An 18,630-nucleotide genomic window follows, 5' to 3' on the forward strand; every position below is an offset into this window, starting at 1 on the left:
AGTATTCCTTAGAATGGAAGTCTTCCACTACTCTCTCTAAAGATTCTTACTGGTTCTCTCTCCTCTCCTAGACTTCCCTTTCACATATGCGGCCATGCGTAGTGGTGTTCCATGCCTCCACCCACCCTCCTGTAATCTTTTTAAAACTGTCTCTGTGGTGTTGTCTTTTCCAGATCATATATATTTGGGATTTTATGTAGACTTTCCAGACTGGTTCTCTTCACTTAGTAATATGGATTTAAGATTCCCCTGTCACTTTAGGGTTGACAGCACATTCTTTTAGTGATGAAGAATATTCTGTCATGGTTAGAGAACATACTTCACATTATTTCTATCTTTCTGAAGTTATTCGGGTTTGTTGGATGGCCTAGCACAAGTCTGTCCTAGGGAATGTTCCATATGCCTTGAGAAGAGTGTATATTCTGCTGCTGTTAATAGTATTCTATAAATTGTTAGCTTCATTGGTTTGCAGTATTGTTTTTCTGTTTCCTTGCGGTTGCATCCAGTATTGGAAATGAAGTTTGCTTATTTATTCACCTGTTGAAGATGCTTGGTTATCCTATGTGTGACCGCTGTGACCAAGAATTCTGCAAACCTTGCTGTGCAGGGTCTTATGTGATGTCAGCATTCAGCTCATTTGGGTAAAACCTGGGATCGTGATTGTTGGATTGTTTGGCAAAACTTCGTTTAGTTCCGGCTCCTTGGCGTTCCAGAGTATCAGCGGTTTAAGATTCACTGGTGGCACCAGGTATATGGCTGTAAATCTTGGGCATTTTAGTTTGCATTTCTCTAATGACGTATGTTGAGCATCTTTTCCTAGGATACTTTCCATGTATATGTCTTCTCTGGTAAGATTTTCAGATCTTTTGCGCATTTTAAAACTGTGGGCGTTAACATTCTATCTATATTTTTATGACAGTCCTTTATCAGATGTATTTCTTGCAATTATTCCTCCTGACCTATGGCTCCTCCTTTCACTCTTTCGCAGGACAGGATCGTGTTGTGGCCTTTTCGGGAAGGCGGAGGGAGGCGGCGTGCGCGGGGGCCTGCGCGGCGTGTGGGTGCGCAGGTGCCGCGCGTGCCTCGCGCACCCGGGGGGCCAGCGGCCTCCCGCGGGGACAGCCGCCAACAACCTAGGCCCCTGGATTCGGCCACCAGGAGGCGCTGCGGGAACCCCGAGGGGCCCGCGACTGGGCCAGTTCTTTCCGACAGTGACCGTCTGCTGGCGGCGGCTAGAGGAGGAGCGCGAGGACCCGAGTCCCTTCAGGCCGGGTCTGCAGCTCCGCGTTCCCACGAGTCTCCCGCCTGAGCTCCCAGCGGGGACCCCGGGAACTGCGGGCGCCACTGAGCCGCACCGACCCGGGGTGGAGGCTCCAGGCGTCGCCGTCGGATCCTCCAGACCCCGCGCGGTTCCAGCTCCGCCCGCTCGGGCGGCACCCGGCGTCGGCGCGGAACGCAGCCAGGCAGCTTCCTGGGCCGCCGGACCGCGCGTCCCCCGTTCCCGCCATGCGCCCCAGGGGGCGTCGAGCTCCAGCGGCTCGCGCTTCCCCTCGCGCCCAGGTCCCAACCGTCGCTCGGACCCTGGACGCTCGGACTCCGGCCGATTCCGCGGACGTCGGGAAAATGGCCCGCTGAAGCTGCCCTCCAGGCCGTCGACCGCGCCCTCCGCACCCATGGGCAGCTTCCTGGGCAAGCCGGGTCCCTCGGCGTCCCCAGCCTCCGCGCCCGCCGATTCGCCAGAGAGGCCTCGGATCCGCCGGCCGGCCCCGCCGCTCTGCCACGTCCAGCGGGTCCAGTACATCCATCGCGCCCACCCTGCCCCACGGCGCAGGCCCGCAAGGAGGCCGCCGAACTGGGACCCTGCCCATCCTTCGAGGGGTGTCAACGAGGCATGGAGGCGCTTTCCCATGAACAGGTTCCAGAATTCCGTCATGGGGCCTCTTCCCTCAGATTGGTGGGAAAGCTACCTCAAGCGCACCATTTGGTCTCTTCGGCACCCTCGGGCGGTGTGGAGCCCGGTGACCGTCAAGATCTCTCCTCCTGGGCAGAGAGCGCCCCCGTCCGTTTCCTCGGCAGGCGTGATCGCCTCCGCAGGACCCTCGGAGGTGCCGCCAGACCCGTGCGCAAAGGAGACGGTGCTGAGGGCGCTCCGGCAGTGCAGGAGAGGGAGCGCCAGGGTGCGAGAACCGCCGCTGCCCCGGAGCTCCGACGCGGAGAGGAGTCGCGAGATCAGGCCATCCGCCTTTAAGCCGCTGGCAAAACAGCCAGCCAGCGCTTATCTTGTCCCCAGGCCTGGGCTTCTGAAAAGGAGCTTCCACTCCTGGAGCTCCGGTCACAGCTTGAGGAGGTCGGGTTGCTGCTCTGAGAGCTGCTCTGCTGGCAGACGCACGGGAGGCCCCCTTTGTGCCAAAAGAAATGCCATTAGCAGCTCTTATAGTTCTTCCAGAGATTTCACAGAGCCGTGGAGGAGAAGTTTTCCCAGTACATCAATCCAGACACCAGAGTGGCCGGTTAAAAGGAAAGAGAAAGGTCACCAGTATCTCTCTCCAGTCCCACTGGTGTCAGACTCTGGGTCCCCGGGAGCACCTGACAGTGGTGAGCAGCACCGTCTGAAGGTTCCACTGCTGTTCTCTCGCCCTGGTAACCTGCTGTCCACCAGTTCAGCTCCCCAGCTCGGTTGTGCAGGCGCTGGCAAGGCCCTTGCCTTGGGGAAGGAAGCTGGGCCCCAGTGGGGTGACAAGACCAGAGAGAATACAGCCCTGGCGTGGGCTGGCAGTCCACATTCCCTGCCTTTCACGGTGCCTCCTCCAGAGGCAGCAGCTACCACTAGCATGCATCAACTGGACATCTTGAAGATGCAGAAGTCTCCAGGTCCACTGGCCTTCCCAGGGTCTCCTGGAGAGGCAACCCATGTGGCACAGTGCTCTCAGAAGACACCCAGCCTGCCTGCCTTAGCTGGATGCTCACACTCAGAGCCCCCTCCAGAGACCTCTACAGACGCAAAGCCCACCGCTACTTGCATCCTGCTGACCCCAGCCTCTCCCACATCACCAGCCACTGACACCGCCGGCCTTCCTTCAATCCCTCAGGCTGACAGGTCTGCCATGCCCCTGGACCCTCCTGTGGTTACCCTAGCAGCACCCACCTTGCAAGGCACAAGATTTGGGGTGATGGCCCCCCCAGCTCCCCGTCCTTCCCTTGCCCCTCCCGCTGTAGCTTCTGTTTGCCCCATATTAAGACCTGCTCTGGGGCCCCCACACAGAGCTGAGATGGCAGGCTCCTTAAATCCCAGCATCCCGGGCACACCCGCAGCATCCACAGGCACTTCGTGCCCGGCCACTCCTGGCGTCTGCACGCCCACCGCCCAGCCTGTCTTTGGCAGCACAGGCCCACTCACAGCCACGGCAGTGCAGCCTCCGTCCCCCTGCAGGCAGCCCTCTCTTCCAGGTGCTCCCGCTTCCTCTCCTTTGTTCCATGGCCTGGCCAGGGCCACCCCAGTGGTCAGGTCCACCCCCACCAGCACATCCAAAGACTCAGCCTTCAGGCCAGCTTTGGGTCTCAGCACCTCGGGTGGCACTTGCTCTGTCCTCCCCTCCCGTAACACTTTCATGCTTGGGGCAGCCCAGGCCTTCGGGGCCAGCTTCTCCCCAGCGCGGGGCTTCATCCTCTCCCCACACCAGCACCCCGTCCTTCCCACTGTACACACAGTCACTGTCTTCAGCCACGTGTTCCCTAGTGTTGTCCAGATACTCCCCTGCAGGGGCTCTGATGGCTTCAGGGACGTGTCAGCCCCGGCCCTATTACCTGCAAGCCAGCCTGCACTGTTGCCGAGCACCTCCAATCTCACCCCACCTTTCAGAGTTCCCACCGGGTTAGGCTCGAGGCCCTCGATCTCGCGGTCCCCGGGAGTCACTCCCCAGCCTGCGTCCGGGGCCATTGCTGGGCAGAAGCAAGGCTTCCCCCAGCCAGTGCTTGCCCCGCGTTGTGGTGACCTGTTACTCTTTGGGGCCTCAGCAGTGGCAGTCCCAATTCCAGTGCCAACTCCAGCTCAGCCAGCCTCTGGGGCTGTGACGCCTGCAGCCCCCACCCCCCATGTGCCTGCCAGCGTGCAGTGCAGCCTGGGCAGCACTCCCGATGGCCTCCCCCCTGGTCCGGTCAGTCCAGCTGACACCGCAGTTGCCACTCACAACCACGAGAGTGGAGCCCGGGGCTCAGTGTTTGGCAGCACAGCGCCACGGCCTTTTGCCTTTGGGGGATTAGTGACCCCTATGGACTGTGGGGAGTCCGGGGTCCTTGTGTCCAGTCCAGGTGTGAGCGCTGCCTCTGGGGCTTCTGGTGTTGATGCAGGGCTCAGTGGGACCACTAGCCCGGTGTCCCACTTTGGAGAAGGCCGGAGACTTCCCAGCCCGAACACACCTTTTTTCTTAGGAAAAGCCAGCTTTTCTGCAAAAAAGATTATGTCTTTTGCTCATAGCACCCCTATCCCTGGATCAGTTCAGGCAGGCAGCCGTCTTGGCCTTGGGCTGTCCCCTCCACCTTCCCAGGAATCCATGGGGAGAGGTGCTTTCAAATCATCAGCTCGTTCATTTTCTATTGGTGCAAAATCAAAAACCCCAAGGAATCGGGAGCAAGGGTATTCCCGAAGGCATCATGCCCACAAGAAATAGCCCACATTCCCTGTCACCGCACCCCGACTTAGACCTCACTGTTGCCACGAAAGGCCTTGGTCTCTGCCATTTCTCTGAGTCAGACATGCCCAGTTCTAGGGTAAGCTTTAGATGCTCACCCTGGGGTGCTGATGTACACCCTGGAAGAAGGTAGAGGACCAAGCACCGTCCGGCGGTGACAGCAGAATGAGGCTGTGCAGACCTAGACCCCCTGGGCCTGAACAGAGCTTTGGCCCCTTCCCCTGCTCCACCCACCTGCCGCTGTCTGCCGGGCATGAGTTCTGGCAGGGCCTGCCTCCTCTTCCTCCCAGGAATAGCCAGGGCAGCCAGGCGGCAGCTGCAGAGCAGGCGCTCCTGCTTGTGGGGAGGAGGAACAGACTCTTCCTAAACCTGAGCCTGAGAAGTGGGTCCCCGCTTGGGTCCCTTGGGGATACTGGTTTCTCATTTCTCACTGCTCTGTTCCTCAGTGGGTTCTTGGAGCAGCTTTTGATGTAATTTGACCTTGAATCCAGTTTCTCCTTGAGGATTAGTGGTTGACCCTTGGGCAGCCTCTGTGCTGCTCCTGTGGTGCCACCTCCCCAACCACTTGCCATCTTTTCCTGACAGAGGTCATGGACCAGCCCCTCCTCTCCCTGCCAGCCCAACTATGCAGGGAAGGCTCCATGTGTGAGACCCCAGCGGTTCCTCCTCATCCAAGAAAGGGAGGCATTTGGCCAGTGTCCTGGAGGGCCCAGCAGGAGGGCCCTCCGGGTGCCAGTCTCCACTTGCCACCTTCTCTGCTGGCCACCCTCAGTGCACACACGTGGGCCTGTCCTCTTGTGCAGTGCTGGTGTCTGCTGTGTGCTTCCGATTGTGCTTGGGGGAGGGTGGCTCACAGGAGCGGTGCTGCTGGTGGGTTTGGCGAGGGAGGGACAGGCACACTGTCCTATCCTTGTGGCTAGTACTGGTTCCTGGATGTGCAACAGCGCGTGACTCTGAGGGCCAGCCTCTCAGGAAATCAGAGGGCCAGAAACGTACAACCAGGGTACAGCTTGTTATTCATACCTCACCAACTCACCCCACTTGTTCATGCCTGTCCCCGGAGGGCAGGCCAGGCAGAAAGCCCTGGGGACCAGTGTCAGAGTGGGAAGAGGGGAAAGGGCAGGTGCCGGAGGCGACCCAGGGCATGGTCTGTGGGAGGTGTGGGTGAGCACTTCTTATCATCCTGGGAAGAGGCCATATGGCTCCCTGAGCACACGGGCCACCCACCTCCTGCTTACGGAGGCCGTGGAGGAGGACTAATTGGAGAAACAAGCAATATTGAGTTGGATAATAAAATAAAATAAACTGTTGAAGTAAGTCTGTGATAATGGAGTTTCTGTCCAGCCAGTCTGGATGTAGGGTAAGGAGGCAGGTGATGTCAGGAAGCCTGCCCGAGTCCACCCGTGAGGACAGTGTGGGTTAAGCCCTGATGACAGGAGTGTGCTCATTCCCCCCTCCCCAGAGCAGAGCAGCAGAGCTGGAATCCTGAGCTAGGTGAGTCCGCTGCCAGTGCCCACAGAGGGGCAAGAAGGGCACGTGGCGCAGCCTGTGCCGCGTGCCTGTGATGCCATGTGCCCTCAGCTGGCGCACTTTGCGCCGACCCTCGGGGGCCACGGCCGGCTTGGTGTGGGACCCTCATGTGAACCTGACCCCGTGATCCTGGAGAAAGCAAGGACCGCCTAGAGGGAGGGAAGGACCCCGGGCTAAGACTTGAAGCTCAGGTTCTGCCCGTGCCGTGGGGCCAGGGTGAGGAAGGCAGGGCCCTGGGCCACTTCTGGAAGTCATGCAGGCTGAGCGGGAGCAGGTCACGGCCTGCTGTGGACAGGGTGCAGAACAGACGCATCCTGTCTCCAGCGTGGGAAGACGGGGGCTCGGAGTCGGGTAGGCTCTGAGGACACAGCATTAACAAAGTGAGCTCAAACCCGTGGCCAGGTGGTGGGCACTGGCAGGCGGGGGCAGCAGAAGGAGGACAGATGAAGGAGCCGGACCTGGGGAATCCTGGAGGGTCTGACCTGGGTTTCTCCCCAGGCTTAGAAGGCAGTTGTCCCCCCTCAGCGACTGCCATCCTGTGCCTTCCAGCCAGCAGTGGGGAGTGAGAGGACACTTCAATTAGTCATGTATTTTCTCAGCTATCTCCTTATCTGCCCGTCTCTCTTCCCTCGTCCAACCAGTGGGGCTACTCTGGGTGCCTTTGCTTAGCCAAGGGACATAACAAGTCAAAAGCCAAAACTCACTCGAGTCTGTGAGTCTGCTCCCGGGCCTGGCTTCTGAAACCTGAAGACCCAGGGGTGGCAGGGAAGGATCAAGACAGAAGCAACTTGTAGGAGGGTGTGAGTCTGGGGGCAAGGAACTTCTGGAAAGTGAGAGGGATTCACCTGCAGTGCAGTCAGGAGAGCTGGAGTCCAGCAGTGAGGAGTCGATGGGCCCAGGGGGAATTAGGGCTGAGGGCCGAGTCTGCCTCAAGTCCTGGTGGTAAGTGCAGCAGGAAACAGGCAGACCCAGGTCTCTTCAGGGAGTGTGGGAGGTCGTCACACGCCTGAAACCCCGAGGAGAGAGTGGGAAATTAGTGTCAACCTGTGCCAGGGATGGCACCTGTCAATGGTCTACTTCCTGGTCCTGGGGTGCACCTTCCCACTGCACCCCACAGGCAGGAACGGTGAGAGTCTGCCTGGGGCTCTTCCACAGGCCCTTAAGCAAGGGCTCCTCCGTCTGGTCCCATCACCTCCCAGGGCCCACCCTCCCAGTACTATCACCTAAGGACTGGAATTTCAATATATGAATGGGCTGGGGCGGGGGGCACACACACTCAGTCCATTTCAACTTTATTTTTGAATTGCTGATTGCAAGTGTCAAAACACAGCTCTGTGTGTATGTGTGTGTGTGTGTGTGTGTGTGTGTGTGTGTGTGTGTGTTTATGAGAGACAGACAGAGAGAATCCTGTTCCCTGAAACTCTGCTGGACTCACCTGCAGCCCAGTGGTGTGTGCTCTTGGGGTTTCCCGTGAGTCCTGTGTGGTGTGGCGCCAGCTCTCTCTGGATGCCTTCTGTATTCCTTCTTGCTCATCACTCTGGCTGGGACTTCCAGTACAAGAGCCCGGGGGAGGGTGGGTCCTCAGTCCTGGTCTCAGAAGAAAAGACTTCCTTCTTTTCACCATGGCTGCGACACATGGCAAGTCTGACTGTGGGTTTTTCTTCTTTCTGTTGATGTGATTGATTAAATTTCTCATGTCGAACCACCTACATTCCTGACATAAATTTCACTTGTCATGATAGACAATTTTTTTTGGTTCACTAGCAACTTGCTATGGGTTTTTGCATCTTATATCCATAAAGAATGTTTGTCTGAATCATTTCTGACTTTGATTCCAGGGTAGTAGGAGTCTCAGAAATGAGGCAGAGACTGTTCCCTCCATGTCTACTCTTCAGAAGAGTTTGGCAAGGTCTGTTTTTCTTTGTTTGTTTTGGTACTTAGCTACAGTTCCATCCCTTTTTAATTTTTTAATTTGGAGACAGGGACATGCTAAGTTACAGAGGCTGATCTTGAACTTGCGATTCTCCTACCTCAGTATCCTGAGTGGCTGGTATTACAGGTACATCGCAAGGACTGGTCTTAATTCTTCCTTTGAAATTCAGCAGGATTCACTGGTGAAGCTGTCTGGTCCTGGAATCTGTTTGTCAGGAGGCCTTGGCTCACTGATTTGTTTTTTTTACTTCTTACAGGTCTCTTTTGATTTTCTCTTTCTTATTGAGTCAGTTTCAGTGATTTGTGTGTTTCTAGGAATTGGTCCAGTTTATCTAGGTTGTTTAATTTGTTGGCATACAATTTGTTCAGTATTCTCTTACATTCCATTTTATTTTGTAAACTTAGTAGTGATGTTTCAACTCTCATTTCTGATTTTTGTTATTTTCATCTTCTCTCTTTTTCCTTAATGGATCTAGTAAAGGATTGTCAGTTTTCTTATCTTTTCAAAGAACAAATTTTTGGTTTTCTTGATTCATTTGCTTTTCCATTCTCCATTTTACTTAGCTCAAACCTTTTCAGTTTCCTTCCTTCTGCTGACTTGGGGCTTTGTTTGGTCTTCTCAAGCCCCTTGAGGTGTGGAATTAGGCTACTGATCTGAAATCTTTCTTCTTGCCTTTTGGATTTGAAGAAATAACGGTGACACACTTGAATCTTCCCGGTGAATCCTGGACAACTCCTCTCAGGGTGTTTCTGATCAGTTTGTGTCACTAGTACCTTTTAAGAATGGAGCTGGTCAGTGCAATTCAAAAAACACCCTGATGTTCAGATTGTCACAAACAGGAAGGTAAAGGTTGCGATGTGCCACGGAGGCCTCTGCCACCTGCAAGTTACGCATCTGCCTTAGCGCTCTGCAGTCCTCAGAAGTCTAAGTTAAGTCCCCATTGTGATTTCTCTAATTTGGTGTAAATGAGTTTCTGCTCAGGAAGAGTATTTTAATGGAGTTAGGCGTGTCCGTCAAGTGTAAGAAACCGACCTTTTGTATTTCAAAGGTTTCGTTTTTGAAGCAGCCTAGACTGTACAATAAGAAATACAAATAAGTTTCATGGTAGGGAGGAGCGTGATCCCACCCGAGGTGATCTCCCTTAGGGGCTCGTCTAGCGACCAGGCGGTGGGCTCATTTTGCGGCCTCATTTTCGGAAGCGTTTTGCCTTGGCGTAGGCTTCCCGCTCGCTCGCTGGGCAGGTGGGTTAGGAGTTGTGGAGAGGGCCGTGCGATCGCCGGGCACACTCCTCACCCAGCACGTCCCCACTGTTTTATCGAAGTTACTTTACATACGGTAAGACTCAGGGGTCTCAGGGAGGGCAGAGCTCGACGCGTTTGCGGGTGGACCCACGCGAACCGCCTCTGCGCGCCGGGCCCGGGCTGCGCGCCCCCGGCCCGACGGCTGCTCCGGGCGGTGTGCGCGAGGTCGGCGCGCCAATCCCGGAGCCGGCGGCGGCCGAGCCGCGCGGGAGGAGGGGAGTGTGGCTCTCTTTGCTCAGTATGATGGTCTTAAGATGTAGTAGTGACTCACAGTTCATCCTTCGTGGAACTAAGTAGGAGCCATCTTTTAAACAAGCCGCAATCTGTGGGTGCGAGGAAACAGCTGGTGGGTGGGGACTGCCCGAACCCCGGGGCTGCGGGGTACTTTAGCGCCCAGTGCCCCTGGGCTCACGGACGGGAGGTCCTGCTGAGAAAATCAGCCGAGATGCTCGATGCTCGGTGCCGGTGCCTCCGTACTTGACCTCTGCGAAGACTTAGTGCCCCGGTTCTCTATGAAAGAACTAAGCACTCTCTTTCCCCACCTTTTCTTGCAGTACCTGCCCTTGTTACTCATTTCAAAAGAAAGGCAAATCTCTCCCTTCTCTCTCCGGAAGAGCTGACAAATTCACCATTAATTTCCAGTGAATCCGCGTTACATCTTCCCGTGAACAGAATGCACGCTAATCTCCAGTATGTTATGGTTTTGTGTTTTCTTCACATTCAAAAGAAAAACACTTTTTACTTCTGCACAATGTCTGTTACATTTTTACTTGGTAAGAATCTCACTGTCACTCCTTTATTTAAGTCTATGCATGATTTGTAAAACTCAGGTCGGATCAATGGGACTGCCTGGTGAGCCTGTCTCTCCGGCAATCCATGTTGCAAAAATCATGAAGACACCGTTCCTATCTCCACGGGCATACACAACATCAGTGTGGGCTTTATGGAAAAAAAAAAAAAAAAAAAAGGCAAAAAGTTCGATGCGAAGTGGTAGAAAACGGGAAGCATTAACCATTTTTAAAGTTTAAGCATCTGAATTCCAAGGGGAGACATGGACTGAGAGGGGAAAGGAAGTCATAGTACGATATTTATGAAACAAATTTTTAAGAAAAAAATAGTTAAAGCACTCTGTAGTGAGTCGTTAGAGTCACAAAATATAACTTCTTCTAAACAACAAGAACCCCAAATTATAAGAAACCACAGGAAAAATCAAATGAAAAGATGAAATAAGGCAATGGGGGAATTGCTTTTTCCTTTCCTCTGCTGCTTGGAGACGCTCTTATTTGGAGGCACCCAAGAGCTGGTCTTCACATCAATCCCCCTGTGGCCCCACAAGCATTTTGACTAGTGCAAGTGCCCAGCTGTGGGGGATGGCTGCACACCTGCAGTACTCGGTGGAGACCCAGGTAGCAGAAGGAACAGGGAAGAAAAGCTCTCTATTAACTAGCACTGCAGCAGGGCCCAGGGGATTCTAAGTACAACAGAGTGTGCATAGGATCTTACCTTGTTGTGGTGCAAGAGAAGGGGAAGTCAGAAGATAGATAGACACACACAGGACTCAGGCAGAAACAAAGCCAATCACCTAGAAGGGCCCTGGGCGTTGGGAAAACAGGGAGGAAGAATGGGGACTAGTGACCTTTCTCTGAGTATATCTTTCTTGGAATGGGAAGGACAAAACCCAAAACAACAACAACAAAATCCTAAAGCTAAAGGCAAAGTAAAATAATTGAACTTCACTGCATTTCAAGGGAATACTACATATATACATATCTCTAAAAGAAAGAACCAATTCAAGAAATCAATTTTTTTTTTGTTTTTTTTTTAAACACAGAATCTGGACCAGGGTGAAAATTACAAACAAATCCTGAACTTTTTCAATTGTTTTTTTTTCCTGTTGTCATGCAGATGAAGTAATTTTGAAGTACTTTAGGTGTATTATATGACAGTGTGTTAATGTCACATGGCTGGCTGTTCTCATTCTGGAGAAGGAAGACACCACAGGAGACAAGGGGAGGGAGAAAGGACCTTTTGGTCATGAGTAGACCTGAAGCTGTTATTGTGACTTCTGATTAGTCAAATATGCGTGTGCCTATAAACATGTATGTTTGGTTTTTGTGTGTATGTGTGTGTGTTTTTATGTGTCTGCACACACAAGAATTTCCTAGATTTTTTTGGCTAAAGGGTCCTAAAAGCAAGACATCCCTGAGGCAAAAAACACAGCTGGCCCCTGGACATGGTGGCTCACTCAAGGTTCCCTCTGGGGAATAATGGGGGCCTGTTAGGCCAGAAATTCAGAGCACCTAAAGAACACAGGGCCACAATGTGCCAAGGACACTGTCTCAGACTGCAGAGCTTCTGCTGACCAACTTTGGATTAATTCAAGTAACAATATCATTAAAGACAACAATGAATTGCAAACCACTGAACAATAGGTGTTCACAAGCTGGAACTAACAATGAACACACACAGAAAGAGGTTAGCAGAGAGGCCCTGCTCACAAGGGAATGCCCAAGTACAGACTGCTAAATGTGGAGAGAATGAGGGGTGGAAGAACCATGGGTTTGACACCATCATAGTAAATATGGTTCAGGTAGGAATCAATAGATGCCAAAGCTGAAGGAAATTGTCAAGGGAGCAAGCTGTCAGTGTGGTCCTTGTGTGTCTCCCCTGTAGTGCTTTAGTCTCAATGGAAAAAGGCACAGGCAAGCCTCAGCCTGACTGCAGAGCCGAATTAACCCAGTAATGAGGGGTGATGGACATAGGAGTCTTCAGCATCCAGACCGTATTTCCAGGGACTCCTTCTTCTTACATGGTATCCTGCATAGATGTACACCCTGAACCTAACAGGAAAAGAAATCACGAAGCCCAAATGAATAATGTTTTGTTTTATTTTTTCACATGTGAGCAGTCACTGTGTCCTTCAAAAATGTCAGGGTCATAAAATACCCACAGGTATTTATGTGGACATGTTCCAGGTTAAAGGGCACTAAAAGGCTGTGGAGGTTACCTGATCCTAAATTCAATCCAGTTCTAAAGTATGGGTGCCAAAAAGCGTATTACAGCTCAGTTGACAAAAGTGGAATACAGGCTAGAGATTTAAAAAACACATCATATTAAAAGTGGTTGTAAGAGAGTGTCTTTGCTTTCAGAAAATGTCCTCTTAAATATTAGAGAGCAAAGGGCCACAATGCTTAGAACTTACCCTTAAATGTTCTGAAAAATAGTGGTAGAGCACTTTCTGAGCTAGTCTGCAACTCTGGGTTCCATCTCCAGTATCAAAATCAAACCAAGTCAAAAAAGGGTATGGTGGTCCCCCATCGTTCTAAGTTTTACACATTTTTCTCTAAGTTTGAGAGACTTTTAAACAAAAGATTAAGAACGACTCACACAATAGCATGACATAACGAACTCTCGAGTAACATCAAACAGCTTAAACAGTGAGCTTGATACGCTCCATTGGTCCCCAACAATTATTTTGAATTGCAACCGGAACTGGAGATCCCAAAGCACTTCACTGAGATAGTAAGAAGTGCCTGCTCCAATTCACTCGGGCAAGAGCTTTAACATTATGAAACAGAAAAGATTCACAGAGGACCGACGAGGGTGGGACTCGAACCCACGCGTGCAGAGCACAATGGATTAGCAGTCCATCGCCTTAACCACTCGGCCACCTCGTCCCGCTCAAGCAGCGGGCTTGTAGATGCTCCTTTCAGGCTTACTTTTGGCAGGGCCTGCACTTTGATCAAGCGATCTGCAAATCTTCGCCGGAAAGAATCCTCCTGCCAGGTTCTTCCCTTCCTCCTCCCAGGGCTTCTCACGTTGGGACGAGCCACCCCAGGCCCCAGCTGTCGCGGCCTCACACCCACAGTTGCCCTCCAGGCCTGGCGCATCTTGCTGTTGTCCCGGGATCCACGCTCTCCTTCGCTCTGCTGCAGTTCTTAAGCCCCTCCGCACTCACGCCACCTGCTTTGGTTGCTCCGCTCGCATCGGACCTTGCAGTCTTCTCACCGAGCTGTATACTGTTGAAAAATCTTGCGCGAACCCTTTTCCTCTTGGAACCGTATTTCCATTCTGCGTCTGCCACAGAATTCCATCCCAATAGTATGTATCTTCACACGTCAAAGACCTCATCTGCCACATTGCAGCAGAAACTACTTCTAAAAGTAGAAATCTGATTTTTATTGATTTCCAGCGATCATAAACCTGTTTTAAGCATTTTCCTCTGCCTTGAATCACCTGTACATGCAACGTTAGCGCGCAATAAAAGACACAGAGGATTTTAATAAGAAATCTATCATATATGAAAATTTGAATGGGAAATACATCTTTTAATGAAAGAGCTGAAAATATTTTCCCCATCAATTCGTGTGTCTATGAATGAAAATTTCTTGCTGGAGTGAGATTTCAGTGGGAATTAACAGCAAAATAACCGATTTTGTGGTCCCGAGCTTGCAGAAGGTGTTCTTATTAGTAAGGTGCATTATTTAAAGTAGAATCTCCAACGCATTGTAATTAAAATTATGTAAATTTAATTAGTAAATGATAGCGATAAATAAAAGTGATAGCAGATTTACGACTACATAGAATTTATAAAATATGGATATCCGTAATATTCGATAGAAGTCAAAAGAGTTTTCTTACGAATTCAAATAAGCGTAAAAAATGAAGACGATGTTCTCACGCTTCCTCTCGTTGAGACTGAGGCAGCCGTCACCTGCACGGGGACCCTGGAGACCCGGTGTCCCGCTGTCCTTTCCTATCCCCGCGGGCGGTTGCGTAAGTAGTGCGCACGTCCGCCGGGGAGGGTGGAGGCCGGGCCGCCGGACTCGGGGCGTCCGCCGGGGAGGGTGGAGGCCGGGCCATCAGATCCCGGCGCCGTGCGCGCAGGCGGACGCGGCGCGGTGGATCCCTGCGCGCGGCCCTTCGGACCTCCCAGCGCCGAGCTCCTTCCGGTCAGTATTCACTATTGGCGGCCTTTCTCGCCCGGCTCAGAGTTTGCGTTTCTCATCCCCGCGTCTCCCCGGCCGCCCCATCCGCTTGCGGGTGGCTGAGCTTTCCCAACTGGCTTCTCCCCAGGAGCCGGCCTGGGCCTGACCGTATCCAGCCAGGACAGTTTGGCTCCAGGGAACCAAGAACACCAGCAGCTAAGGAACTGCGGTGTGGGTGGTCTTCCACTTGCTGCTCCACATCTAGGGTCAGAGAATTACTAGGACCTTAATTCCTGTTGAAAGCATCGTGGATATATTTTCTGAACAGAGAGGAGAACGATGTTTGAAGAGCATGCTTCTTACACATCTAACTACAAGGGCTCAGGAGGAAATTGTAATGGGGGTCCACTTTAATGCCCTAACCCTTGCTGCTCGGTCACCGTGGCTTATTTTAAAATCGACATTTTTTTTTTTCTTCTTTGCTTTCTCTCTCTCCCTCTTCCCCTCCCTATCCTTGGGGAAGCAAGATTGTGCTTCTTCTCATCCTAGGTGAGTCAATTTTCCTTGAGCGCACACCACAGGAATGGAGTAATTCAGACTTGGGGATGGCGCCAGAGAACCTAAGAAGCGATTCTGCAAAGCTAGAAGTGAGTTAAGACCCCTGACAGGGCACAGCTGGAAAGCAGCCTTTGAACCACCTCTTTGAAAACCCTGTTACCCCTGACCAGCCTCTAGGACGGGGGTCTCCTGTGTTTCTCCTTCGCTAGTAAACCAATAAAACTTTGTTTTCCTTTTTCTCAAAATCTTGTCTTCGTTATTGAATTGGCATTGGGAACAAGGACGGAGCTATCAGTACAAAATGTTTTTGCCCCACAGACCCAGATTTCACTAAAATTCCTTGAGAGGAGCAAGCCGGTGGGGAAGATGCGTGCTGCGCTCACAATTGCCAGAGAACCTCCTCCCTGTCTCTGCTGAGTGGGGTCACAGCAAACAGAATCTTGCAGTCATAGTGATCAAGCACACAAGCCAGGACCATCAGAGCCAGTGTGAGCCAAGAGTAGGGATGAAAGCACACTCTCTCTATGGGATGGTGGAGGGCCGTCCTGCCTCAGGTTCCTGAGGTCGACCTTGAGGAATAAAAATATTAGTAATTACCAATTTTTCCTGATTTTCTTGATTAAATAGTAAAACAATCATACAACAGAAATCTCTGATGCACATTTTCAGACACCTTTTAAAAGAAAACCAACTTGTAGTTTTTACTTGTTGAGGGGCTCCCAGTAGATAAGTCTCGATGCCCCCTCAGACTGAGGTGTTTGATGCTGCCCAACACCTCGGGCGGCCTTTGCATTCATGCCACGGTGGCCACTCCAGTTATGCAGACAACAAGGGTTGCAGTCGCCATCTCTGCATACCCTCTCATTCCCCGCCTTCCCTTTCTTCTTACACTGCATGCAGGATGTGGTCTGGGTTTGAGGTCTGCTTCCCTGCTCAGAACTCATGGACCAGCACGCTTGAAACCAACTCAAGCTGAGGGTCTCTCTGAGGCTGAGAGAAACTTCCTCCAGCTGAGGTCAAAGGCTGCATCCCCCAGGTCTGACCAGGGCCAGGAAGTGTGGAGGCTAACTAAAGATCCTGCCTTCCATCTGTCCTTGCTCCTCTTCTATAACAGCTGTACCGCAGGCTTCAGACTCTGGACTCAAATCCTCGCTCACTGATCTCTACTCTTCCTCCTTAAGTGGTATGTATCTTAATGGCTTCCTAGAGGATATAATCACTATACAAATATGAAAGAATAAAGGAAAATCGAGTGAATTCTCTCCAGACACACTCCAGTACCGCAGAGAGAGAATTTGGATGATCTCCTTTCACCCTGGCTCTAGGCCTATGGAAAACAATCATTACCTACTTGTCTATAACCCTTTTTACATCAGCAAAGCTCAGCGGACCTACTGCGTGTTTTTAAAGTAGGTTTCCTGGACACATTTCAAACATCAGGCCATAGAAGCCTGCTTGTCTCCTTTACTTGATTCTGGGCTGTGTCATGCAATTGCTATATGATCATTTGCTGGCTGTTGGGATTTTCTATGTTCCCGCTCATAAGGAAGTTTCACAGGGATGCACTCCAGCCCCGAGCCCCTAGACCTGACGCCTGATGTCTGCCTCCCAAGTCAGCCTTAGGTTGCCCTCCCTGGGACCTCAGCGCCTGCAGCTGGATCTTGGCCCTAATAACCGCTGCACCCTTCACCCCTGTAGATTCTGGAGGAAGATCCTTTGTATCTGCAGGCTGGGGAGCCTGGGGGATGGTGTTTTACTTCCTGGGCAGTGGGAAGTTGCCTCTGGCGCGGGTGCTTAGGACGGAGAGGTTGAAACCCCGAGAGGCCGCAGGCGAAGACCCTGCCTGCAGTTTGTGTGAGTCACTTTCAAACCGCCTGTGGCCAGGCGGGGTCGGCTCTTGGAGAGAGGAGCGCAAGGCCCAGGTTTCCTCGTTTGTGTCTGAGAATCATCTTCTCCCTGACGCCTTGTCGGTGCAAGGTCTTTGCAGGGGTGACAGTTCCACCCGCTCCTGTCCTCCGCCGGCCCTGGAGCACAGGGTGACTCCGCGAGGAGCGAGCAGCTGCCCTCAGCACTCGCCCGATGAGAGGGGCGGGACGAAAGCCCCACGACCGGAGCTGGACGGCTGCCGAGGAGGGTTTCTCGGGACCAGGGCTCGGCGCCTCCACCGGGGCGGTCCGCTCAAGGCCGGTGGCTACTGGCCGCAGGAGTCCAGCCCCACGCCCCGGGCGTCCAGGCGCTGTGCCCTGTTGGGCTCGCAGCTCACGCTCCATCGGGGCTGTGGTGAGATCTGGAAGGTGTGCAGAGGCCGCCGGGCCGACCTGTTGACGAGCTCTCCTCCCTCGTGTCTTCACCATCGGCGACAGGAGGCTGGTTTCGGGGGTGTTCGGGAGGACGAAATAAAATCGAACACATTTTAAAACGCCAGCAATCTTTTCAGTGCTTTGGTTGATTTCCAGGCAGGTCTCCCACTCGGAGGCTCCGTGACCTCCACGACACTGGCTTCCGGGCGAACGGTAGGAACCCTGGGGAAACAGGGGCTGGAGGCCCCGGGCTCGGGAAGACGGGCGCGCGGACTTGGAACTTCTTCAGAGCCGTGAGCCGTTCTTGCTCTTTCCGGTGGGTAAAAGGGAGGTCTTAGCACCACGCTCTGACCGGCTGAGCGAACCGGCCACTGGGAAGAGGTAAACAGGTTTTTCCTGTTTCTTTAGGGTGTTATCTTCAGCAACGTCATTGTTGAACTGGGAAGAATCTCTTTGCATTTTTAGTCTTTTAATAAATAATGATAGGCATTCTCTAAAAGAAAAAAAAGAAAAACACTGATTTTTTAAAGCCACACTCCTAGACTTCAACTTTTCAAGCTGCTTTTAATGGCTCAAGGACGCATGGACGTATTTACTCTCACTGCTGTCCGAAGGTCTGCTCTTCAGCACGTGCACACGGTGAATCAGACCCTCAACAACCGGCTAATCCTGCCCTCCTAAGAGCCGCGCTAACTGCATGTCATTGTTTGCCTGAAGGATGTTCCGACCCATCCGGGCGGTCTGGTCTCGCAGCTTTCCGATGCCCAGTCTCCTGAGCCACACTTGCAGCCTTCCCATCCCCCTGCCGCCTGGCTTCCCCAGCGACCTAAATCCAAGGGCACTTCAGAGCCTCTGTGCTGGCTAGCTCTGGAAATTGCCACCTAGTCTCATCCTGCCCCAAATGTTACCGCTGTTTTGGTGTTTTGTTTGTCATTCCAGAGATTTTTAAATGCACAACCAACGTTATGCAAATATATTTTCTTTTTTCTCTTCACATATAGGGGCATTTTATTCACATTCTATCCTTTGTTTTATAATTTTTTAGTTGGAATGTAATTCTATGATCTTTCCATATCTAAATCAGAGAAATATTCTTCATTATCTTGTAAATATGGCTGATATTCTGTTACATGGTGTGTCCAGGTGGACACTGGCACTTCGGCGCAAGCTGTTTATAGCTGTGAACATATGCTACTGCTCAAGTGTTCCACCGAACCCTACACACGGAGAACCATATGGAAAAATAATGGCAATTTTGATAGACTTTACCTTGTTGCTTTCAAAGAAGTGAGTCCTTTGTCCTTTTTGTGCCCTTGGGTTTTGTTTATTTGTTTGTTTTTGTTTTCCTTTCCCCCTGACTGGGGATTGAACCCAGGGGGCTTTACCACTGAG

At 52.1% G+C, this 18,630-nt stretch overlaps 1 protein-coding gene and 1 non-coding gene across 2 annotated transcripts; one reads left to right on the forward strand and one right to left on the reverse strand.

Moving 5' to 3' along the window:
- Positions 1-1,673: 1,673 nt before the first annotated feature.
- On the forward strand, positions 1,674-17,355 carry Pom121l2 (POM121 transmembrane nucleoporin like 2). The gene is made up of 3 exons (XM_047559278.1): positions 1,674-3,153; positions 4,177-4,308; positions 16,637-17,355. Exons 1-3 carry the CDS (start codon positions 1,674-1,676, stop codon positions 17,353-17,355), a joined length of 2,331 nt encoding a protein of 776 aa, XP_047415234.1.
- Positions 13,048-13,129, reverse strand: Trnas-gcu (transfer RNA serine (anticodon GCU)). The gene has a single exon. It is a non-coding gene; the product is annotated as a tRNA-Ser (tRNA).
- Positions 17,356-18,630: the final 1,275 nt, after the last annotated feature.

Source organism: Sciurus carolinensis, chromosome 7, assembly GCF_902686445.1.
Source record: "Sciurus carolinensis chromosome 7, mSciCar1.2, whole genome shotgun sequence".
Taxonomy (NCBI): Eukaryota; Metazoa; Chordata; class Mammalia; order Rodentia; family Sciuridae; genus Sciurus; species Sciurus carolinensis.

What these genes read in the sequence shown, in the direction of transcription:
- Pom121l2 (XM_047559278.1), top strand. Translation starts at nt 1,674, where the DNA reads ATGGGCAGCTTCCTGGGCAAGCCGGGTCCCTCGGCGTCCCCAGCCTCC. An exon ending in AGCAGCACCCACCTTGCAAG is followed by an intron (nt 3,154 to 4,176) that starts GCACAAGATTTG and finishes CTGACACCGCAG; the next exon opens with TTGCCACTCACAACCACGAG. An exon ending in GGTCCTTGTGTCCAGTCCAG is followed by an intron (nt 4,309 to 16,636) that starts GTGTGAGCGCTG and finishes TCACCCCTGTAG; the next exon opens with ATTCTGGAGGAAGATCCTTT.